This window comes from Elephas maximus, chromosome 6 (genome assembly GCF_024166365.1).
Source record: "Elephas maximus indicus isolate mEleMax1 chromosome 6, mEleMax1 primary haplotype, whole genome shotgun sequence".
Classification (NCBI taxonomy): Eukaryota; Metazoa; Chordata; class Mammalia; order Proboscidea; family Elephantidae; genus Elephas; species Elephas maximus.
The window spans coordinates 89,234,380-89,255,946 of record NC_064824.1 but is presented as its reverse complement, the minus strand read 5'-3'; the positions used below and the strand labels follow the sequence as shown (position 1 = coordinate 89,255,946).

At 42.4% G+C, this 21,567-nt stretch overlaps 1 protein-coding gene across 1 annotated transcript in view; it reads left to right on the top strand.

Moving 5' to 3' along the window:
• STAT1 (signal transducer and activator of transcription 1) overlaps window positions 1–21,567 on the top strand; it is a 59,965-nt gene that overhangs the window by 12,575 nt on the left and 25,823 nt on the right. The window contains exons 7-14 of the mRNA XM_049887708.1: window positions 727–818; window positions 1,040–1,191; window positions 2,359–2,517; window positions 3,923–4,015; window positions 5,649–5,708; window positions 8,410–8,439; window positions 8,529–8,622; window positions 9,977–10,018. Coding sequence (XP_049743665.1) covers window positions 727–818; window positions 1,040–1,191; window positions 2,359–2,517; window positions 3,923–4,015; window positions 5,649–5,708; window positions 8,410–8,439; window positions 8,529–8,622; window positions 9,977–10,018 — 722 coding nt within the window. The remainder of the gene's footprint in view (window positions 1–726; window positions 819–1,039; window positions 1,192–2,358; window positions 2,518–3,922; window positions 4,016–5,648; window positions 5,709–8,409; window positions 8,440–8,528; window positions 8,623–9,976; window positions 10,019–21,567) is intronic.

Genomic DNA, 21,567 nt, shown 5'->3' with positions numbered 1-21,567 from the left:
TGTCCTTTGTGGGGCACATTGTCCCCGGTTGAAACCGCTGGCTAAGTGTTTAGCCACCTTACTTATTGTGCCTAGCTCACTGATTGACGTGGACTAGTAGCTGTGTGGGTTCCCTCAACCCAGTACCTAAAGTTCCGTCAAATACTCCAGCTCCATGCACAGATAAGTTCAACATTTTTCTCGTGTTTTAAAGCAGTTTCACTTTGTCTTGTCACTTTTGTTGCTTATCTTTAATGACAGCAGCAACTAACAATGACTGGAAAGTGTGGATTGTGTAGACCGTGTAGGTACTGCGTGACCCTAGAAGTCGTTGGGAGGATGCCATGGTTCATGTGAAGAGAATGTCAGTATGATTTGGGTAAAAAGCAAGTGAGAAAGGAACCCCAAACAACTACTTCCTAATTGCCTACTCCCCTTCCAAAGCTGTCGATAAACTTTGTGCAAATATTCTGACGATGACTTAACTGCCAGGCACAGTGCTGTTTCCAATTTACCTGGGTCACTGAAAGCTAGTCCTTTGTTTTAGCATGTCCACTTTTTATACTCAGGGCAGTTTTTCTTGTTTTTTTCAATAAAGATAAAAGAATACTAAACTTTGGCATATCGCCAGATAATATTCTCACTGTTTGTATCACAGTTCTAAATTTATGTGAACCTTGGTTCTAGTTGGTTTTGTCTGCTTTTACATTTATAATTTACCTGTTCTCTCACTCTCTCGATTCACAGAACATGAAACCAGCGGTGCAGCCAAGAATGAACAGAAAGAAGAACAGATGTTACTCCAGAAGATGTATTTAATGCTTGACAATAAGAGAAAGGTAGTGATTCACTTTCTGGAGCGACATGTTGCTTTGCTCACAGAATTATAAGTAATGGGCTTGAAGTGTGGAATAGAGAAAAATTACTTTTATAATTACTTGGCTTAGAACACCAGTTGAGAATGACAAATATTTGTCTTGCTTTAAAAAAAAAAAAAAAAAACTTTAAAAATTCAATGGTTGAAAAAGTCATTTTATTTTGTTTCTTCCTCACCCTTTAGGAAGTGGTTCATAAAATAATAGAATTGTTAAATGTCACTGAACTTACCCAGAATGCCCTCATTAATGATGAGCTTGTGGAATGGAAGCGGAGACAGCAGAGTGCCTGTATTGGGGGACCGCCCAACGCCTGCCTTGATCAGCTGCAGAACTGGTAAGATTCTCCAAAGCAGAAAATGGGCAGCTGGTGGGCAGCCCACAGGAACTTACAAAGTGCACATTCGAGCTATGCTGACCCTGGAGTAGACCCTGTCCAAGCTTTGATTTAACTAAGAGCAGAGTCCAGCTTGTTCTTACCCTGGAAATACATGGAAGTGCAGCGTTACTCCCAACAGTTGCCACGTTCAGCCACATTCTGCTTCCCTAAGAGCACTCCTCTCCCTGGTGTACACGTATCTCAGCATGCATCATTTGACTCTACGTGGTTGTCAGATAACACGTTGCACAACTTGAGTCCTAATACGTTATTAAAAATGAAAAATAGTTTTAGGCATTTTGTAGGCTTACATGAAATAATCGTTTGTCGTGAGCCATTCAATCAGCCATCATCCAGTAAATATTTATTAAATGCTTACTGTGTGCCAGGCACTGGGCTAGGACCTGGGACACGAGGAAGAACAATTCCTGATCCTTGTAGCAAGGAGCTCTCGGCGTGGAGAGGGGGGATAGGTGCGGCGATAATTCTTGACAGTAAAAGGTTACAGTGCTATAACCAAGGTATGTCCAGAGTGGGGTGGAGGACAGAGGAAGACGTCACTAGGAAGGGCTGCACAGGGGAAGTGGTATTTGCACTGACTCTTGAGTGGCTCCATGTGGGGGGCTTAAGAGTTCTTACAACCACATGGGAGCCTCTGGGTGGTGCAAATGGTTAACGCACCCAGCTGCTAGTTGAAAGTCTGGCAGTGTGAGTCTGTGCAGGATGCCTCGGAAGAAAGTCCTGGTAATCTGCTTCTGAAAAACCAGCCTCGAAAACCCTGTGTAGCACAGTTCTGCCCTGACACGCAAGAGTCAGAACCGACTCCGTGACAACTGGTTGATAAAGTTGTCAAGGTGACCAGGGAGCCCCTGGGGTGTTGAAAGCCCTCCAGGGGTCACTCTAGGCCATGTGGAACCTCTTCCGGTGACGTAAACGCCCTCCAGCTTTCCTCACCGTGTGCACAGGTGTCATCATCTCTCTGTGCGCCGCGGCCTGAGCGAAGCTGGAAGCACCGGGTGGAGTTGCCTCTGGAGCTGCCTGGCCGCCGCTCTCTCTTCTCATTTGGTGGCGAATGCTGCTTCGGGATGCTTGTAACTGAGGCACCTGTGTTTCGTCCCTCTCCAGGTTTACCATAGTTGCGGAGAGTCTACAGCAGGCTCGTCAGCAGCTCAAAAAGCTTGAGGAGCTGGAACAGAAGTACACCTACGAGCATGACCCCATCACAAAAAACAAACAAGTGTTATGGGACCGCACCTTCACTCTGTTCCAGCAGCTCATTCAGAGGTAATTTAAGGGAGGTTCGTTTGTGCCTGCTGTAGTTGTTCCACCCAGAGGACAATTTCATGGTAATTCAGATCATTTAGAAGAGTTTAATAGCTTCTATAAAATTTTAATGCAAATTGACTCTTCTATCATCCCCAGAAATCTAGCCTTCCTCCTGAACTCTGTGTTTATAACAGTGGCCCATCAGTCTTTTGGTCACACAGGCTGCTGGTACCTGTAATCACTTTTTACTGCTCCTCCTCCTCCTGTGGCCATTCTTGGCCGAGACCCACAGTGCCCAACTTCACGCTCTTTGCCTTTCCTTTCCTTGACGTGGCCTCAGCATTTTCCAGGCTCTCAAACTCTCTTTTCTGAGCTCTTACGTAGTAGCCTCCCGCCTGGTCCTGGTTCCCGGCCCCTTTGTCCCTAGTCCCTCTCAGCACTGTCACAAAGCAGAGTTCCAGTCTGCTGCTTTGTCACCTGCTAATCCTAGCGGAGCCCCTCACCTGCACCTTCACGGCCAGCCCCCACAACCTGGCCCTGGCTTCCCACTCCAGACTTGGCATCTGGCTGTTTCCTGGGCCCATCCTATCCACTTATTTTTCCGTTGCACTGCTGACAGTGTTTCCTGGCCTCAGAGCCTTTACTTGTGTACCAACTTGTGCCATTGTACCATCCTCAAAGTTTCAGTTCATAACCTCATTTTCATGACATCTTCCCAGAGTCCCCAAACAGATGTTATCTCCCTTCCAGACGTGCACAGTTCACTCCTTACACTGCTGTCATTCTGCCTTCCATTCTGTAGTTGTGTATTTATGTTATCTTTGTGGTAAAATGGAAGGTCCTGGAGGACAGAGACCTGTCACTGTTTGTCACACTTTTCCCCAGGAGGGCCCAGCACACTGCCTGGCCCACAGTGGTGTCCCCGACATACTCAGTACGTAGACACATGTCACCAAGTGGAGAGTAGAGTTCATATTACATGTTTTTTTGTTTGCTTGTTTGTTTTTTATGCTAACCTAACATAATAAAAATGCATTGGCTCCCTGTGTGTGCTGTCCAAACAGGAATGCCTGTAGGTAATATTTTTTAAATAATTAGGGACATTTACTTGGGCTTTTGAGTACAAATTTGATTCTTAATACAGGCTTGTATATGAACATTATCTAATTCAGGGTTTTCATTTTTGAAGAATATCACAGGTCATTACAATCACTCTGTGTTTATTGAGTGTAAATTAGATTTTGGGAGTCCATTACTGACTAACCAGAAAGCATTACCTTACTCATCCAGCTTGTAGGAAGGTGTCAAATTAGTTTTTAAGTTGTGCCCTCTGACCCCCATCCTTTTTTAGGGAAAATCCTTTTTTACTACTTTAACCTTTATGGAAATGCTAATTTATCTACAATTTGCTGGGTATTTACAGCTCGTTTGTGGTGGAGAGACAACCTTGCATGCCAACTCACCCACAGAGGCCACTGGTCCTGAAGACTGGGGTCCAGTTCACTGTGAAGTTGAGGTAATAAAGGAAAGATGAAACTCCATATGCTGTCTGTCATTTAGCTTGCACGCTTAAGTTCCTTTAGAGGAAAATAACTTTGCAGTAGTCACTTCAATATGAATTCTTACTTACATTTAAGATAGAACTGTAACACATATACGTACACACACACACATTTGGTATTTCTTATACTTGTAAAAGCAATGCATGATCACCGTAAAAAGGGATTCAAACATTACAGAAATGTCTACATCAGAGAGTAAAAGTCCCTAGCATCCTTTCCCCTCTTGAGCATGACTCCTTGACCCAAGCCGTACGAACCCCTAAAATTGCATGTAGTATGCGTGAATGTGGATTTATGACATGTGCTTTTTTCTGGTAAGTGGGTTTATAGCTTTCATCAAATTTTCAGTGTTGTCTGTGATATAAACACTTGCAGACAACCACAGTAAACAGTCTGTCCTTCCAGAATTGTGTCCATGTCTGTACACATACACGTAAAAATATATGAACTGAAACGTTTTGTTTTTAAAATGGAGTTATACTATGTGTACAAATGTATATAAAACCCAAAAACTAAACCCACTGCCATCGAGTCGATTCCGACTCATAGTGACCCTATAGGACAGAGCAGAACTGCCCCACAGAGTTTCCAAGGAGCGCCTGGTGGATTTGAACTGCTGACCTCTTGGTTAGCAGCTGTAGCACTTAACCACTATGCCACCAGGGTTTCCACAAATGTATATACCTGGGTATATATATTTGTGATCTACTTTTTCTCCTTGAAAATAAAGCGTAGAAATGTTTCTGTGTGAGAACATAGGGCCTTACTTTATTCAGTTGAGTGGCTGCATTCATTTATGTCTTCCTCCGTTGATGAGCAGCCAGACTCCAAAGAGCTGAACTGGCCTTCAGAGTTGGCCCTGATTCTTTTTATGGGTGTTGTTGATTTGGTCCGTGGGTGCTGCTTCTCTAACCTTCAGTGTTAGCAGCAGCAGATCACAAGTGCCTGTGAAATTCTGGAACTCACAGCTGGAATGGAGACTAGAAATCTCATCCCACCCTCCTGCTCCACTAACAGAGCTGACTAGAGACCCGAGGGTTTTCCTGCCCAGAGTCCCCAGCTCATAAGTAGCAGAGGCACAGCTGATTCTCAGCCCAGCATTCCTTCCTGCCATCCTTTCACATTGCCCTTAGAGATTAGAGATGGGACCCTCATTGTCCTCATTATGGGTGAGTTTCTATTTTTTCCCAACACACACATACGATTTTAGTAAAAAATAGCGTTCGCTATTTTTCACCCACCCAGTTGCAAAAAGTAGAAAATTTGATAAAACCCAGTGTCGGCAAAATTTTATAGTTATATACTGTCACTAGCTTTTAGTGAGACTGCAAACGAGTGCCACTTTCTGTTGGAATTTATGTTAGCGTTCTGCCCCAGCAGTTCATGGGTAGGAACTTATCCTACAAATACACTTAAAAAACATGCCAAGATAGTTGTACAAGGATGTCAATTTCAGCACTGTTGTAATAACCAGAAATGGGGATGTGGAGAGGGCAAATCTAGATGTCCATAGATAGGAAATTGGCGTAATAAATAAATTATAAGAGATAATTTTTTTAAAGTAATGCCCTTTTTTCTTTTTTCCAGACTGCTGGTGAAATTACAGGAGCTGAATTATAATTTAACAGTCAAAGTCTTGTTTGACAAGTAAGATATCTTTAACAGCTTGCCTAAATTACAAGTCCTGTTAAAATGTTTTTGTTAGCACATCACAAACTCCTTCGCTAGAAACTTGCCAGCTGTTCAGCAAGTGGCCTCCTTGGCTCTCCTGGGGGGAAATCTGCATCGCTGGGGACCTGAGCACGGAGCTCAGGGTCCTGTCACTCCTGTGGGTGAGCAGAGGCTCTTACTGTCATTGGACAAATGAGAAATTCAGAGATCCACAGGGGCCGTTCAGATGATTCCAGCAGATTTAGATCGATCATTCCTTTTGTGGACATTGGGAGCTTCTCCTAGAGCTGTTATCAACATGTCTGTGCCTTTTTAGACTCTAAGTGAACTGAATAATTTGTGTATTTTATGCATATGAGATTATAGTGATCAAGTCCCGAAGCAGACAGACTTGCCACACCGGCCCCCTTCTCCCAGAAAAAACAAACCAGCAGCTATCCACTTGATTTAAGTCATAGCGACCCCATGTGTGGCAAAGTAGAACTTTGCTCCGTAGGGATTTTCAGTGGCTCGTTTTTGAGAACTAGATCACCAGGCCTTTTTTCCGAGGTGCCTCTGGGTGGACTCAAACCACCAAACTTTCACTTAGTGGGGCTTGTTAACCATTTGTGCCACCCAGCAACTCCTTCCTCATAGGCTAGCTCCTTTATCAAACGCAAGGCTGAAGCTCCTCCAGGCTTTCTTGATTCTGTGCCCAGTCTGAGGTTGTTTCTGGAGTGAAGTTGGTGGCATTTTGGGGGGCTGTGTGGAGCTTGCTGGAGTCACCCTTATCTCCTCTGGGCAGCAGTGACCCAGGAGTGGGCAGGATCTCTCATGGGATCCAGAGGGACCAGGCACATCCCATTTTGCCGTTAGACCCTAGACCTGGACTAGCACTGACCTAGCCACTTAGATTGCATTACCCAAACCCCCCCTTTTTCAAAAAAACAAAAAAAACCCAAACCCACTGCCATCGAGTCAGTTCTGACCCATAGTGACCCTGTAGGTCAGAGTAGAACTGCCCCACATTAGGGAGCATGATGACCTTTTTCCCTGGAATATATTTAATGCTTTTCTTGGCTTGTGGTAACTCATTAGTTTATCCAGTTGAAAAATCATCTGTGACAATCCAGATATTCTCCTCTGGGTTTCTGGCCTCTTCTTACTCTTGTAAGAATGTTCTTCTTTACAGCATAGTCTGTACCTTCATTTGTCTCCCCTACCATCATCTTTGGTTTCTCTGTGAATCAGTTAACTTTTACTGCACAACAAACCACTCTAAAGTGTAGTGGCTTGAAACTAAAAAATCTATTATTTCACATATCCTGTAGGCTGTAGGAGGTTCTTCTGGTCTGGACCAGCTTGGTTGGAGCTGGGTGGTCTCATGTGCATTGCATGTCTGGGGTCTCAGCTGGGATGACTGGGAGGCTCACCTAGGTTTTTCCATATGGTGGCAGTGTTCCAAGAGAATGAGACTAGCAGAATGCAAGGCCTCTCGGGGTCTAGGCTCTGAGCTTCTACAGCATCACGCCCATCATATTCTGTTGGTAAAAGCAAGTCAAGGCCAGCTCAGATTGAAGGGATGGGGAGCTGCAGAGATTTTGTGGCCATTTGCAGTTCACTGCACTCTACTTTAGCTCAGTCTCTGTTTGTTCTAGCTCCTTTGCCTTTTTTTGCCCGGTACCAGTGCTGATTTTTCTCCTCAGCGCTGACAGTGCGGCTTTGTACCATATGGCTCCTTTTACTTTAAATTCTTTTTGTTTCAAACAGGAAAAAATAAGTCACTCTTATAGGAAATAGTGATTGTCATTCACCAAACATTGAACTTCTAGTTGAAATGGGGGAAGAAGGATGGCTAACTCATTTAACTGTGAGTGGGCTAATAATTTCTAATCTGCACCGATACTACTAACAGATACATTATTTGGGCAGAACACAGCTCAGTAATCACTCTAAGATGCAAAGCCTCTCGATACTTTAAACCTCTGATTTAAAACTTAAACTTGCAAGTTGCCCCAAATAATCAGCTCTTTTGGGATTTTCATGAAAGTGTTAAATATATTAAAACCGAAAAAAAAAAAAAATTTCCATCAAGTCAATTCCGACTCATAGTGACACTATAGGACAGGGTAGAACTGTCGCATAGAGCTTCCAAGGAGCACCTGGTGGATTTGAACTGCTGACCTTTTGATTAGTGGCCGTAGCACTTAACCACTATGCCACCAGGTATAAGAAAATTAGGCTGGTTATGTCGGAAGGTCCTTTGAGTTCAGTAACAGCTCTCTGCTGAGTCCCCAGTGCTTAGCACAGTGCCTTAACGCAAAGTAAGTAGTTGCTTGATAAATGGCAATAACTGAAGCTCTGTTTACTCTGTGCTCTCTGTACACATGAATACACATGAACTCATTACACCTCACAATATCATGTAAGGTTGCTGTTGTTAGCACATTGTACATATGAGAAATTCAAGGCCTGGATCACTTATTTTCCCAGCCATTTAGCTATTCCTGGCAGAGCTAAGTACTCCTTGATTGAGGGAGTGAGTGGGTGAATGAAAGGGCAAGAAAACCCACAGGTATAGGGTTTTTTCACTTACTTTTTACATATGCATATATATCCTTTATTAATGCTTATTTTAGGTTTTAAATATATGTGTATGTAATTTTTTGTTACATGTATATCCTTTTTTTTTTTGCAGAGATGTGAATGAGAGAAACACAGTAAAGGGGTATGTGGTGTATTTTATACAATGTATCATCTTTGTTTCTTTGTTTAATAGCTCAAAGGCTTTAAGTATTTCTATCCTGTATTACATAGATTTAGAAAATTCAACATCTTGGGCACACATAAGAAAGTGATGAACATGGAGGAATCCACCAATGGAAGTCTGGCAGCAGAATTTCGACACCTGGTAGGTTTTATGTTGTCTTTGGTTTATTAGGAGTCCTGGTGGCGAAGTGGTTAAGAGCTCAGTTACTGACCAAAAGGTCGGCAATCCAAATCCACCAGCCGCTCCTTGGAAACCTTATAGGGCAGTTCTTCTTTGTCCTGTAGGGTTGCTGTGAGTCAGAATCGACTCAGTGGCAGTGAGTTTGGTTTATTAGGACTTTTTACAGTATAATAATGCTGGTGGCACTTCGTGATGTAGAGGGTGCCCCCAGCAGAAGACTTTTCCGTTTGTGACTGGTGACTTCCCACCACCACTTGGGGGATTTTGGTTCCTTCTCCCTATCCCAGGACTCTTCACTCTGCTTTCTCCCAGTCTCTTTCCTAGAAATAACTCCTTTTTGGATGTGGCAGCCTCGGTAAAATATTTCATAAGACTGTTTGCACATAAATAATCTGTGGTGGCTATCTCTGTAGTCTCAATGATCACTCCAGATTTGAAATTTTCTCAGAGGTCATTGTTCCTACATCTCTGACCATTCTTTCTGTCACCCTCCAAATGTGGCTGTACCCCAAGATTCTCTTCTGAGCCCCCTTCACATTCTCCCTCCTGATGGTCTCGCCCACACTACCACCTTCGCTGCAGCTGACTGTTACTGCTTTGTCTCTGGAGAAGCAGGGGCTGTTCACTGGCAATAGGGAGGTGTTTTAAGTGGACGTGTGCCGACTTACCACCTCCCTGACAACATGGGCACTCCAGTCTTCCTCAGGGTGTATTGATGCTGAGCCCAGTCCTCTCCCTGGGTCCTGAGCCTGCAGGGAGGGTCAAGGTGCTGTTTTTCATTAGAGACCATCTTGTAAATGAACAAACCTCAAAGCTAAGTAGCTAGATGTTGTGTGAGAGCCTCCATTGAAACTCGGGAGTTCCAGTGGAGTCCAGAGCTGCCCTTCGGCCCCAAGTTGCTCCCTACAAACCTCAGGGATTGAAGAGTTTTGAGGGTGCTCTTAGTTGGGCCTGAAGGCCTGGGCCTCACCTGGCAGACTGCAGAGGGGAGGGGAGAGAGAAGATGTTGTCCCTGAGCCTGAAACAGCTCATGAGGGTGAGAGGGGAAACGTTCAGGGAAGGGAGTGCAGGAGGAAGGGGGCTGGATGCCACTCCCTGGCTCCCTCCAGCCCCAGTAGTATTTGTGTGATGTCAGGCCCCTGGGGAAAGCCACTCCTGCTCATGATCTCACACAAGAATTAGTCGATCTCTTGCCCTGCATTCGGAAAATAATTGCACATCCTTTGTTATTCCTAGTCCTGGCTTTGGTTTGTAATGAAAACAGCAACTTGGACAATTCACATGCCAATTACTAAGATGATTTCTTGTTTTACAGCAACTGAAAGAACAGAAAAACGCTGGCACCAGAACTAATGAGGTGGGTGTCTGTCTTGTGAAAGGGCCCTAGCCCAGCAGGTGTGTCCGGTGAGGGCCGGTTAGTGCCCTGGAGGGTGGCTGAGGACACCTCACAGAGGGTTCAGACCCAGCAGGGAAGAGCAGCGAAAAGCTCTGGGACTTTGTGTGTCAGTGGTAACTGTAAAAGCCCATCTGCACTCATGCACTTCTTTGTGGTTGTCTAACGATTATGCACATGAACTCATTGGATCCTCAGTTCAGTGGGGTAGGTGTGCTGGGCTTTGCATTCTTCACGTTCTGCAGGTGAAGAAATGGAGTCACAGGAAGTTTGCAGGATTTAGCTAAGGGTACACGGGGAATTACTGCTAGAGCTAGACCTAGAGGCCAGTTTGTGTTCGACTACTAATGTAAGCTTGGCAGTTCAAACCCACTCAATGGTACCATAGAAGAAAAGGCTTGGTGACCTGCTTCCATAAAGACTGCAGTCAAGAAAACCCTATGGAGCAGTTCTACTCCATAACATACGGGGTCGTCTTGAGTTGGAATTGACTTGAAGCGAGCAGGTTTTTTTTTTTTTCCTGGTGCTAAAAACTATGTGTGCTGAGAGTTTCCCTACCAGTGGCATCTTCTTTCTTCCATATTCCTTTGTACAGCCTGATCCCTTTAACAGAGGTTATGTTTGTGATCTCAACTGATATTCCGTTAATTTCCAGAACCTTGTTTTTCACCAATTCCTTCATTGCAGCTTAGAATTCTTCGTGCAGTACCATCGATTCTTGATCATATGTGACCTCCGGAAATGGTTGAATGTCAGCCAGTTCTTTTTGGTACAGCAGCTCTGTATTCCTTCCATCTTTTTTTTTTTTTTTCTCCCTCTTTTTTTTATTTTTTTATTTTATTGAGCTTCAAGTGAACGTTTACAAATCAAGTCAGACTGTCACATATAAGTTTATATACACCTTACTCCGTACTCCCACTTGCTCTCCCCCAATGAGTCAGCCCTTCCAGTCTCTCCTTTTGTGACAATTTTGCCAGCTTCCAACTCTCTCTATCCTCCCATCCCCCCTCCAGACAGGAGATGCCAACACAGTCTCAAGTGTCCACCTGATATAATTAGCTCACTCTTCATCAGCATCTCTCTCCTACCAACTGTTCAGTCCCTTTCATGTCTGATGAGTTGTCTTCGGGAATGGTTCCTGTCCTCTGCCAACAGAAGGCTTGGGGACCATGACTGCTGGGATTCCTCTAGTCTCAGTCAGACCATTAAGTATGGTCTTTTTATGAGAATTTAAGGTCTGCATCCCACTGATCTTCTGCTCCCTCAGGGGTTCCCTGTTGTGCTCCCTGTCAGGGCAGTCATCGGTTGTGGCCGGGCACCAACTAGTTCTTCTGGTCTCAGGTTGATGTTGGTCTCTGGTTCATGTGGCCCTTTCTGTCTCTTGGGCTCTTAGTTATCGTGTGACCTTGGTGGTCTTCATTCTCCTTTGCTCCAGGTGGGTTGAGACCAATTGATGCATCTTAGTTGGCCGCTTGTTAGCATTTAAGACCCCAGACGCCACATTTCAAAGTGGGATGCAGAATGTTTTCATAATAGAATTATTTTGCCAATTGACTTAGAAGTCCCCTTAACCATGGTCCCCAAACCCCTGCCCTTGCTCCGCTGACCTTTGAAGCATTCAGTTTATCCTGGAAACTTCTTTGCTTTTGGTCCAGTCCAGTTGAGCTGACCTTCCCTGTATTGAGTATTGTCCTTCCTTTCACCTAAAGCAGTTCTTATCTACTAATTAATCAGTAAAAAACCCACTCCCACCCTCTCTCCCACCCCCACCTCGTAACCACAAAAGTATGTGTTCTTCTCAGTTTATACTATTTCTCAAGATCTTATAATAGTGGTCTTATACAATATTTGTCCTTTTGCCTCTGACTAATTTCACTCAGCATAATGCCTTCCAGGTTCCTTCATGTTATGAAATGTTTCACAGATTCGTCACTGTTCTTTATCGATGCGTAGTATTCCATTGTGTGAATATACCACAATTTATTTAACCATTCATCCGTTGATGGACACCTTGGTTGCTTCCAGCTTTTTGCCATTGTAAACAGAGCTGCAATAAACATGGGTGTGCATATATCTATTTGTGTGAAGGCTCTTATTTCTCTAGGGTATATTCTGAGGAGTGGGATTTTTGGGTTGTATGGTAGTTCTATTTCTAACTGTTTAAGATAACGCCAGATAGATTTCCAAAGTGGTTGTACCATTTGACATTCCCACCAGCAGTGTATAAGAGTTCCAATCTCTCCGCAGCCTCTCCAACATTTATTATTTTGTGTTTTTTGGATTACTGCCAGCCTTGTTGGAGTGAGATGGAATCTCATCGTAGTTTTAATTTGCATTTCTCTAATGGCTAACGATCGAGAGCATTTTCTCATGTATCTGTTAGCTGCCTGAATATCTTCTTTAGTGAAGTGTGTGTTCATATTCTTTGCCCACTTCTTGATTGAGTTGCTTGTCTTTTTGTGGTTGAGTTTTGACAGAATCATATAGATTTTAGAGATCAGGCGCTGGTCAGAGATGTCATAGCTGAAAATTCTTTCCCAGTCTGTAGGTGGTCTTTTACTCTTTTGGTGAAGTCTTTAGATGAGCATAACTGTTTGATTTTTAGGAGCTCCCAGTTATCTGGTTTCTCTTCGTCATTTTTGGTAATGTTTTGTATTCTGTTTATGCCTTGTATTAGGGCTCCTAAGGTTGTCCCTATTTTTTCTTCCATGATCTTTATCGTTTTAGTCTTTATGTTTAGGTCTTTGATCCACTTAGAGTTAGTTTTTGTGCATGGTGTGAGGTATGGGTCCTGTTTCATTTTTTTGCAAATGGATGTCCAGTTATGCCAGCACCGTTTGTTAAAAAGACTATCTTTTCCCCAATTAACTGACACTGGGCGTTTGTCAAATATCAGCTGCTCATATGTGGATGGATTTATATCTGGGTTCTCGATTCTGTTCCACTGGTCTATGTGTCTGTTGTTGTACCAGTACCAGGCTGTTTTGACTACTGTGGCTGTATAATAGCTTCTGAAATCAGGTAGAGTGAGGCCTCCCACTTTCTTCTTCTTTTTCAGTAATGCTTTGCTTATCCGAGGCTTCTTTCCCTTCCATATAAAATTGGTGATTTGTTTCTCTATCACCTTAAAAAAAGACATTGGAATTTGGATCGGAAGTGCATTGTATGTATAGATGGCTTTTGGTAGAATAGACATTTTTACTATGTTAAGTCTTCCTATCCATGAGCAAGGTATGTTTTTCCACTTAAGTATGTCCTTTTGAATTTCTTGTAGTAGAGCTTTGTAGTTTTCTTTGTTTAGGTCTTTTACATCCTTGGTAAGATTTATTCCTAAGTATTTTATCTTCTTGGGGGCTACTGTGAATGGTATTGATTTGGTTATTTCCTCTTCGATGTTCTTTTTGTTGATGTAGAGGAATCCAAGTGATTTTTGTATGTTTATCTTATAACCTGAGACTCTGCCAAACTCTTCTATTAGTTTCAGTAGTTTTCTGGAGGATTCCTTGGGGCTTTCTGCGTGTAAGATCATGTCATCTGCAAATAGAGATAATTTTACTTCCTCTTTGCCAATCCGGATGCCCTTTATTTCTTTGTCTAGCCTAGTTGCTCTGGCTAGGACTTCTAGCACAATGTTGAATAAGAGCGGTGATAAAGGGCATCCTTGTCTGGTTCCCGTTCTCAAGGGAAATGCTTTCAGGTTCTCTCCATTTAGAGTGATGTTGGCTGTCGGCTTTGCATAGATGCCCTTTATTATGTTGAGGAATTTTCCTTCAATTCCTATTTTGGTGAGAGTTTTTATCATAAATGGGTGTTGGACTTTGTCAAATGCCTTTTCTGCATCAATTGATAAGATCATGTGGTTTTTGTCTTTTGTTTTATTTATATGGTGGATTACATTAATGGTTTTTCTTTTTGTCTTTTGTTTTATTTATATGGTGGATTACATTAATGGTTTTTCTAATATTAAACCAGCCTTGCATACCTGGTATAAATCCCACTTGGTCGTGGTGAATTATTTTTTTGATATGTTGTTGAATTCTATTGGCGAGAATTTTGTTGAGGATTTTTGCATCTATGTTCATAAGGGATATAGGTCTGTAATTTTTTTTTTTTGTGATGTCTTTACCTGGTTTTGGTATCAGGGAGATGGTGGCTTCATAGAATGAGTTGGGTAGTGTTCTGTCATTTTTTATGCTTTGAAATACCTTTAGTAGTAGTGGTGTTATCTCTTCTCTGAAAGTTTGGTAGAACTCTGCAGTATAGCCATCCGGGCCAGGGCTTTTTTTTGTTGGGAGTTTTTTGATTACCGTTTCAATCTCTTTTTTTGTTATGGGTCTATTTAGTTGTTCTACTTCTGATTGTGTTAGTTTAGGTAGGTAGTGTTTTTCCAGGAATTCATCCATTTCTTCTAGGTTTGCAGATTTGTTGGAGTACAATTTTTTGTAATAATCTGATATGATTCTTTTAATTTCAGTTGGGTCTGTTGTGATGTGGCCCTTCTCGTTTCTTATTCGGGTTATTTGTTTCCTTTCCTGTATTTCTTTAGTCAGTCTAGCCAATGGTTTATTGATTTTGTTAATTTTTTCAAAGAACCAGCTTTTGGCTTTGTTAATTCTTTCAATTGTTTTTCTGTTCTCTAATTCATTTAGTTCAGCTCTAATTTTTATTATTTGTTTTCTCCTGGTGCCTGATGGATTCTTTTGTTGCTCAGTTTCTATTTGTTCAAGTTGTAGGGACAGTTCTCCGATTTTGGCTCTTTCTTCTTTTTGTATGTGTGCGTTTATCGATATAAATTGACCTCTGAGCACTGCTTTTGCTGTGTCCCAGAGGTTTTGATAGGAAGTATTTTCATTCTCGTTGCATTCTATGAATTTCCTTATTCCCTCCTTGATGTCTTCTATAACCCAGTCTTTTTTTAGGAGGGTATTGTTCAGTTTCCAAGTATTTGATTTCTTTTCCCTAGTTTTTCTGTTATTGATTTCTAGTTTTATTGCCTTGTGGTCTGAGAAGATGCTTTGTAATATTTCGATGTTTTGGATTCTGCTAAGGTTTGTTTTAGGACCTAATATGTGGTCTATTCTAGAGAATGTTCCATGTGCGCTAGAAAAAAAAGTATACTTTGCAGCAGTTGCATGGAGTGTTCTGTATAAGTCAATGAGGTCAAGTTGTTTGATTGTTATAATTAGGTCTTCCGTGTCTCTATTGAGCTTCTTACTGGATGTCCTGTCCTTCTCCGAAAGTGGTGTGTTGAAGTCTCCTACTATAATTGTGGAGGTGTCTATCTCACTTTTCAGTTCTGTTAAAATTTGATTTATGTATCTTGCAGCCCTGTCATTGGGTGCATAAATATTTAATATGGTTATATCTTCCTGATCAATTGTCCCTTTTATCATTATGTACTGTCCTTCTTTATCCTTTGTGGTGGATTTAAGTTTAAAGTCTGTTTTGTCAGAAATTAATATTGCGACTCCTCTTCTTTTTTGCTTATTGTTTGCTTGATATATTTTTTCCATCCTTTGAGTTTTAGTTTGTTTGTGGCTCTAAGTCTAAGGTGTGTCTCTTGTAGGCAGCATATAGACGGATCGTGTTTCTTTATCCAGTCCGAGACTCTCTGTCTCTTTATTGGTACATTTAGTCCATTTACATTCAGCGTAATTATAGATAAGTAGGTGTTTAGTGTTGTCATTTTGATGCCTTTTTATGTGTGTTGTTGACAATTTGATTTTTCCACTTACTTTTTTGTGCTGAGACGTTTTTGTTTGTAAATTGTGAGATCCTCATTTTCATAGTATTTGACTTTATGTTTGTTGAGTCGTTACGTTTTTCTTGGTTTTTATTTTGAGTTATGGAGTTGTTATACCACTTTGTGGTTACCTTAATATTTACCCCTATTTTTCTAAGTAAAAACCTAACTTGTATTGTCCTATATCGCCTTGTATCCCTCTCCCTATGGCAGTTCAATGCCACCTGTATTTAGTCCCTCTTTTTGATTATTGTGATCTTTTACATATTGACTTCAGTGATTCCCTGTTTTGAGCTTTTTTTTTTTTTTTAATTAATCTTAATTTGTTTTTGTGATTTCCCTATTTGAGTTGATATCAGGATGTTCTGTTCTGTGACCTTGTGTTGTGCTGGTGTCTGATATTATTGGTTTTCTGACCAAACGATTTCCTTTAGTATTTCTTGTAGCTTTGGTTTGGTTTTTGCAAATTCTCTAAGCTTGTGTTTATCTGTAAATATCTTAATTTCGCCTTCATATTTCAGAGAGAGTTTTGTTGGATATATGATCCTTGGCTGGCAGTTTTTCTCCTTCAGTGCTCTGTATATGTCATCCCATTGACTTCTTGCCTGCATGGTTTCTGCTGAGTAGTCTGAACTTATTCTTATTGATTCTCCCTTGTAGGAGACCTTTCTTTTATCCCTGGCTGCTTTTAAAATTTTCTCTTTATCTTTGGTTTTGGCAAGTTTGATGGTAATATGTCTTGGTGTTTTTCTTTTTGGATCAATCTTAAATGGGGTTCGATGAGCATCTTGAGTAGATATCCTTTCGTCTTTCATGATGTCAGGGAAGTTTTCTGTCAGGAGATCTTCAACTATTTTCTCTGTGTTTTCTGTCCCCCCTCCCTGTTCTGGGACTCCAATCACACACAAGTTATCCTTCTTGATAGAGTCCCACATGATTCTTAGGGTTTCTTCATTTTTTTAAATTCTTTTATCTGATTTTTTTCCAGCTATGTTGGTGTTAATTCCCTGGTCCTCCAGATTTCCCACTCTGCATTCTAATTGTTCGAGTCTGCTCCTCTGACTTCGTATTGTGTTGTCTAATTCTGTAATTTTATTGTTAATCTTTTGGAATTCTGCATGCTGTCTCTGTATGGATTCTTGCAACTTATTAATTTTTCCACTATGTTCTTGAATAATCTTTTTGAGTTCTTTAACTGTTTTATCAGTGTGTTCCTTGGCTTTTTCTGCAGTTTGCCTTATTTCATTTCTGAGGTCATCCCTGATATCTTGAAGCATTCTGTAAATTAATTTTTTATATTCTGTATCTGATAATCCCAGGATTGTATCTTCATTTAGGAAAGATTTTGATTCTTTTGTTTGGGGGGTTGTAGAAGCTGTCATGGTCTGCTTCTTTATGTGGTTTGATATCAACTGCTGTCTGCAAGCCATCAGTAAGATATAGTAGTGATTTATTCTGTATTTGCTCACTGAGTCTTATCTCGTTTTGTTTTCTTTCAATATACGTCGATGGGCTACTAGATTGTGCTGTCTTGTTTGTTGTAGCCCTTGACTTACTTATGACCTATTACCAGCTGGTTTGGGCTGTTGCCAGATATATATGCCTGAGTCTATTCACTATTCTTGAGTAGAATCTGAATTTTGGGTCATCAAGTGTGTGCTGCACCCTAACACCTATCCACCTCGAGAAGTAGTGGTGATAGTTGTGTGCACTAGATTCTAATAGCAGCTGGGGTTCACACTTCAGGGGGGGCAGGATGCTGACAGGCTTCCCCCAAGTGTCAGTGAGGTAGGTGTGCCTCTATTCCTATAGCACCTTGGTGGGAGGGCTCTGCAGCTGTACCTTTGGCCCCCAATGCAAGTACCTCTACTGATTGGTGGGTGTCACCCTCCTTAGACCCCTAAGGCAAGAGGCTAGGTGGTCTGGGGGGAGCTTCAGCCCTCAGTTCCTTGTTGTGGGTCAGTTAGGGCTCTGTTGAATAAGCAGAAATATCAGACCTGGGAAACTTGTTTTTCTAGTAAATCCGCTAAAAAAGACGCAGTCAGATCCCTATCAGAACTGCCTTTGCATTATAACAGCCACCTTGTTCCCTGTAAGGATGAAAGCCCAAGATTTGGATCACATATGCTTGGCTGGAGCCGGTTCTGTGTTTTTAGTCCAATTAGGGAAGGATTTTTGGTCCCTGGGTTTTTTGTGGTTGCTTCTCTCAGGCCGGAAGAATGGGTTAGGAAAAGACCAAAAAAAAAAAAAAAAGGGAAAAGCAAAGTTGCGGAGCCGGAGCCGTTCTCCCTCTGGCTCAGGAAATTCCAATGTTAATGAAGCCGCCTGGGAAGGGGAGGGGAGGGTTCAGAAAAACAGCAGAGAGTAGCACCCCGGAATATAGCCAAAGTTGCTTATCTTGCTTGGGATGACTATTTTATCTGAGATTCCCGAGGGGCGTGTCGCCTATGTGTGCTGGCTGTGTGGAGATTGTCCCCGAGGGTCTGGCCTGCTGAAGCCGCGGTCAGATCCTCCGCTGCCAGTCCAAAGCCCAGCGTCAAGGTTCCCCTGCTGGGACGCTGCACTTCTGGCTCCAAAATCAGTCGCTGCCTCCCGGGGACTTCTCATCCCACCAGCTGCGTTGCCGCGCCACCCCCGCAGACCAGCTGGGCCCCGTCCCGGGGTTATATCAGGGGAGTAGGGCTGCACCCCATGTTTGCGCCGTGACCAGATGCTGCATTCAGCTCCCCTGTGCCCAGTCCAAAGCCCGGCGCCAAGGTTCCCCGGCTGGGACGCTGCACTCCCAGCTCTAAAACCAGTCACTGCCTCCTGGGGACTTCTCCTCCCACAAGCTGCGTGGCTGTGCTGCCTGCGCAGACCAGCCGGCTGGGCCCCCTCCTGGGGTCAGTTCAGGGGGCTAGGGCTGTGCCCCGTGTTTGCGCCGTCACAGATGTCGTGTTCAGCTCCCCTGCGCCCAGTCCTAATCCCGGCACCAAGGTTACCTGACTGGGACGCTGCCTCCAGGCTCCGAAAACAGTCACTGCTTCCCCGTAGTTCTTCGTTCTCCGTCTCTGTCACTCAGGTCAACTCTTTAAATCTGTGTTTGTTGTTCAGGGTTCGTAGATTGTCATGTATGTGATCGATTCACTTGTTTTTCCGAGTCTTTGTTTCAAGAGGGATCCGAGGTAGCGTCTACCTAGTCAGCCATCTTGGCCCCGACCTCTCCTTCCATCTTTTGATGCTTCCTGCATCGTTTAATATTTTGCCCATAGAATCCTTCAGCATTACCACTTCAGGCTTGGATTTTTTCTTCAGTTCTTTCAGCTTGAGAAACGCTGTGCATGTTCTTCCCTTTTGGTCTTCTATCTCCAGGTCTTTGTACATTTCATTATAATACTTTACTTTGTCTTCTCAAGCCGCCCTTTGAATTCTCCTGTTCAGCTCTTTTATTTCATCATTTCTTCTGTTCACTTTAGCTACTCTGCTTTCAAGAGCAAGTTTCAGAGTCTCTTCTGACATCTGTTTTGATCTTTTCTTTCTTTCCTGTGTTTTTAATCTCCTTGATGGTATCCCACCACTCCTCTGGTCTTGGGTCGTTAGTGTTCAGTGAGCCAAGTCTGATTTTGAGATGGTCTCTAAGTTCAACTGGATGTACTTAAGGTTGTATTTTGGCTCTCATGGACTTGTTTTAATTTTCTTCATCTTCAGCTTGAGTTTGTATACAAGCAAGTCAGCCCCAGCCTTGTTTCAAGTGATGATGTTGAGCTTCACCATTGTCTCTTTCCACAGATGTAGTCAGTTTGATTCCTGTGTGTGCTGTCTGGCAAGGTCCGTGTGTATAGTTGCTGTTTATGTTGTTGAAAAAAGGTATTTGCAGTGAAAAAGTTGTTGGTCTTGCAAAATTCTGTCATGTGATTTCCGTCATCATTTGTATCACCAAGGTACTATTTTCCAACTACTGATCTTTCTCATTTGTTTCCAGTTTTCGCATTCCGATCACCAGTAATTATCAATGCATCTTGATTGCATGTTTGATCAATTTCAGGCTGCAGAAGATGGTGAAAGTCTTCAATTTCTTCATCTTTGGCCTTAGTGATTGGTGCATAAATTTGAGTAATAATTGTACAAACTGGTCTTGATTGTAGGCGTATGAATATTATCCTGTCACTGACAGCATTGTACTTCAGGATAGATCTTGAAATGTTCTTTTAAATGATGAATGTGACGCTATTCCTCTTCAATTTGTCATTCCCAGCATAGTAGACCATATGATTGTCCCATTCACAATGGCCAGTACCAGTTCATTTCAGCTCACTAATGCTTAGGATGTCAAGACTCCAGGAACTGGCAGAATGCCAATTGAGATGTTTCAACAAATGGATGCAGTGCTGGATATGCTCACTCCTCTATGCCAAGAAATTTGGAAGACAGCTACCTGGCCAACTGACTGGATGAGATCCATATTTGTGCCCATTCCAAAGAATGTGGGGATTATCAAATAATATCATTAATATCACATACAAGTTAAAGTTGGCTGAAGATCATTCAAAAGTAGTAGCAGCAGTACATCAACAGGAAACTGCCAGAAATTCAAGGTGGATTCAAAAGAGATTGTGGAATGAGGGATATCATTACTGATGTCAGATAGATCTTGGCTGAAAGCAGAGAACATCGGAAAGATTTTTACCTGTGTTTCATTGACTATGCATTAGACTATGTGGATCATAAGAAATTATTGATAACATTACAAAGAATGGGAATTCCAGAACACTTAATTGTTCTCATGAGGAACCTGTACGTAGACCAAGAGGCAGTCTTTCAAACAGAACAAGGGGATATTGTGTGGTTAAAATCAGGAAAGGTGTGTGTCTGGGTTGTGTCTTTTCACCATACTTACTCAGTCTGTATGCTAAGCAAATTATCAGAGAAGCTAGACTTTCTGAGGAATGCCACATCAGGATTGGAAGAAGACTCATTAACAACCCGCGATATGTGGATGACACAACCTTGCCTGCTGAAAGTTAGGAGGACTTGAAGCACTTATTGATGAAGACCAAAGACGACAGCTTTCGGTGTGAATTACACTTTAACATAAAACAAAACTCCTCACAACTGGACCGATAAGCAACATCATGATAAATAGTGAAAACACTGAAGTTGTCAAGGATTTCATTTTACTTGGATGCACAGTCATTGCCCATAGAAGCAGCAGTCAAGAAATCAAATGACATGTTGCATTGGGCAAATCTGCTGCAAAAGACCTCTTAAAAGTGTTAGAAAGCAAAGATGTCACTTTGATCACTAAGGTGTGCCTGACCCATGGTATTTTCTGTCACTTCCTGTGCCTGTAAAAGCTGGACAATGAATAAGGAAGACTGAAGAAGAATTAATGCCCGTGATGTATGGTATTGGCCAAAAATATTGAATACACCACACACTGCCAGAAGAATGAACAGAATGCTCCTTAGAAGCAAGGATGACGAGTCTTTGTCTCATATACTTTGGACACGTTATCAGGAGGGACCAGTCCCTGGAGAAGGACATCATGCTTCGTAGAGGGTCAGCGAAAAAGAGGAAGATCCTCCACGAAATAGATTGATGCAGTGGCCGCAACAGTGGGCTGAAGCATAGCAACGGTTGTGAGGATGGTGCAGGACTAGACAGTGTTTCCTTCTGTTGTACATAGGGTCACTATGAGTCAGAACCGACTTGACGGCACCGAACAACATGTTTATGATAACATTAAAAAATGAAAAGTGGACAAAGGACAAAATTTCCGAGTGGAGGCTGT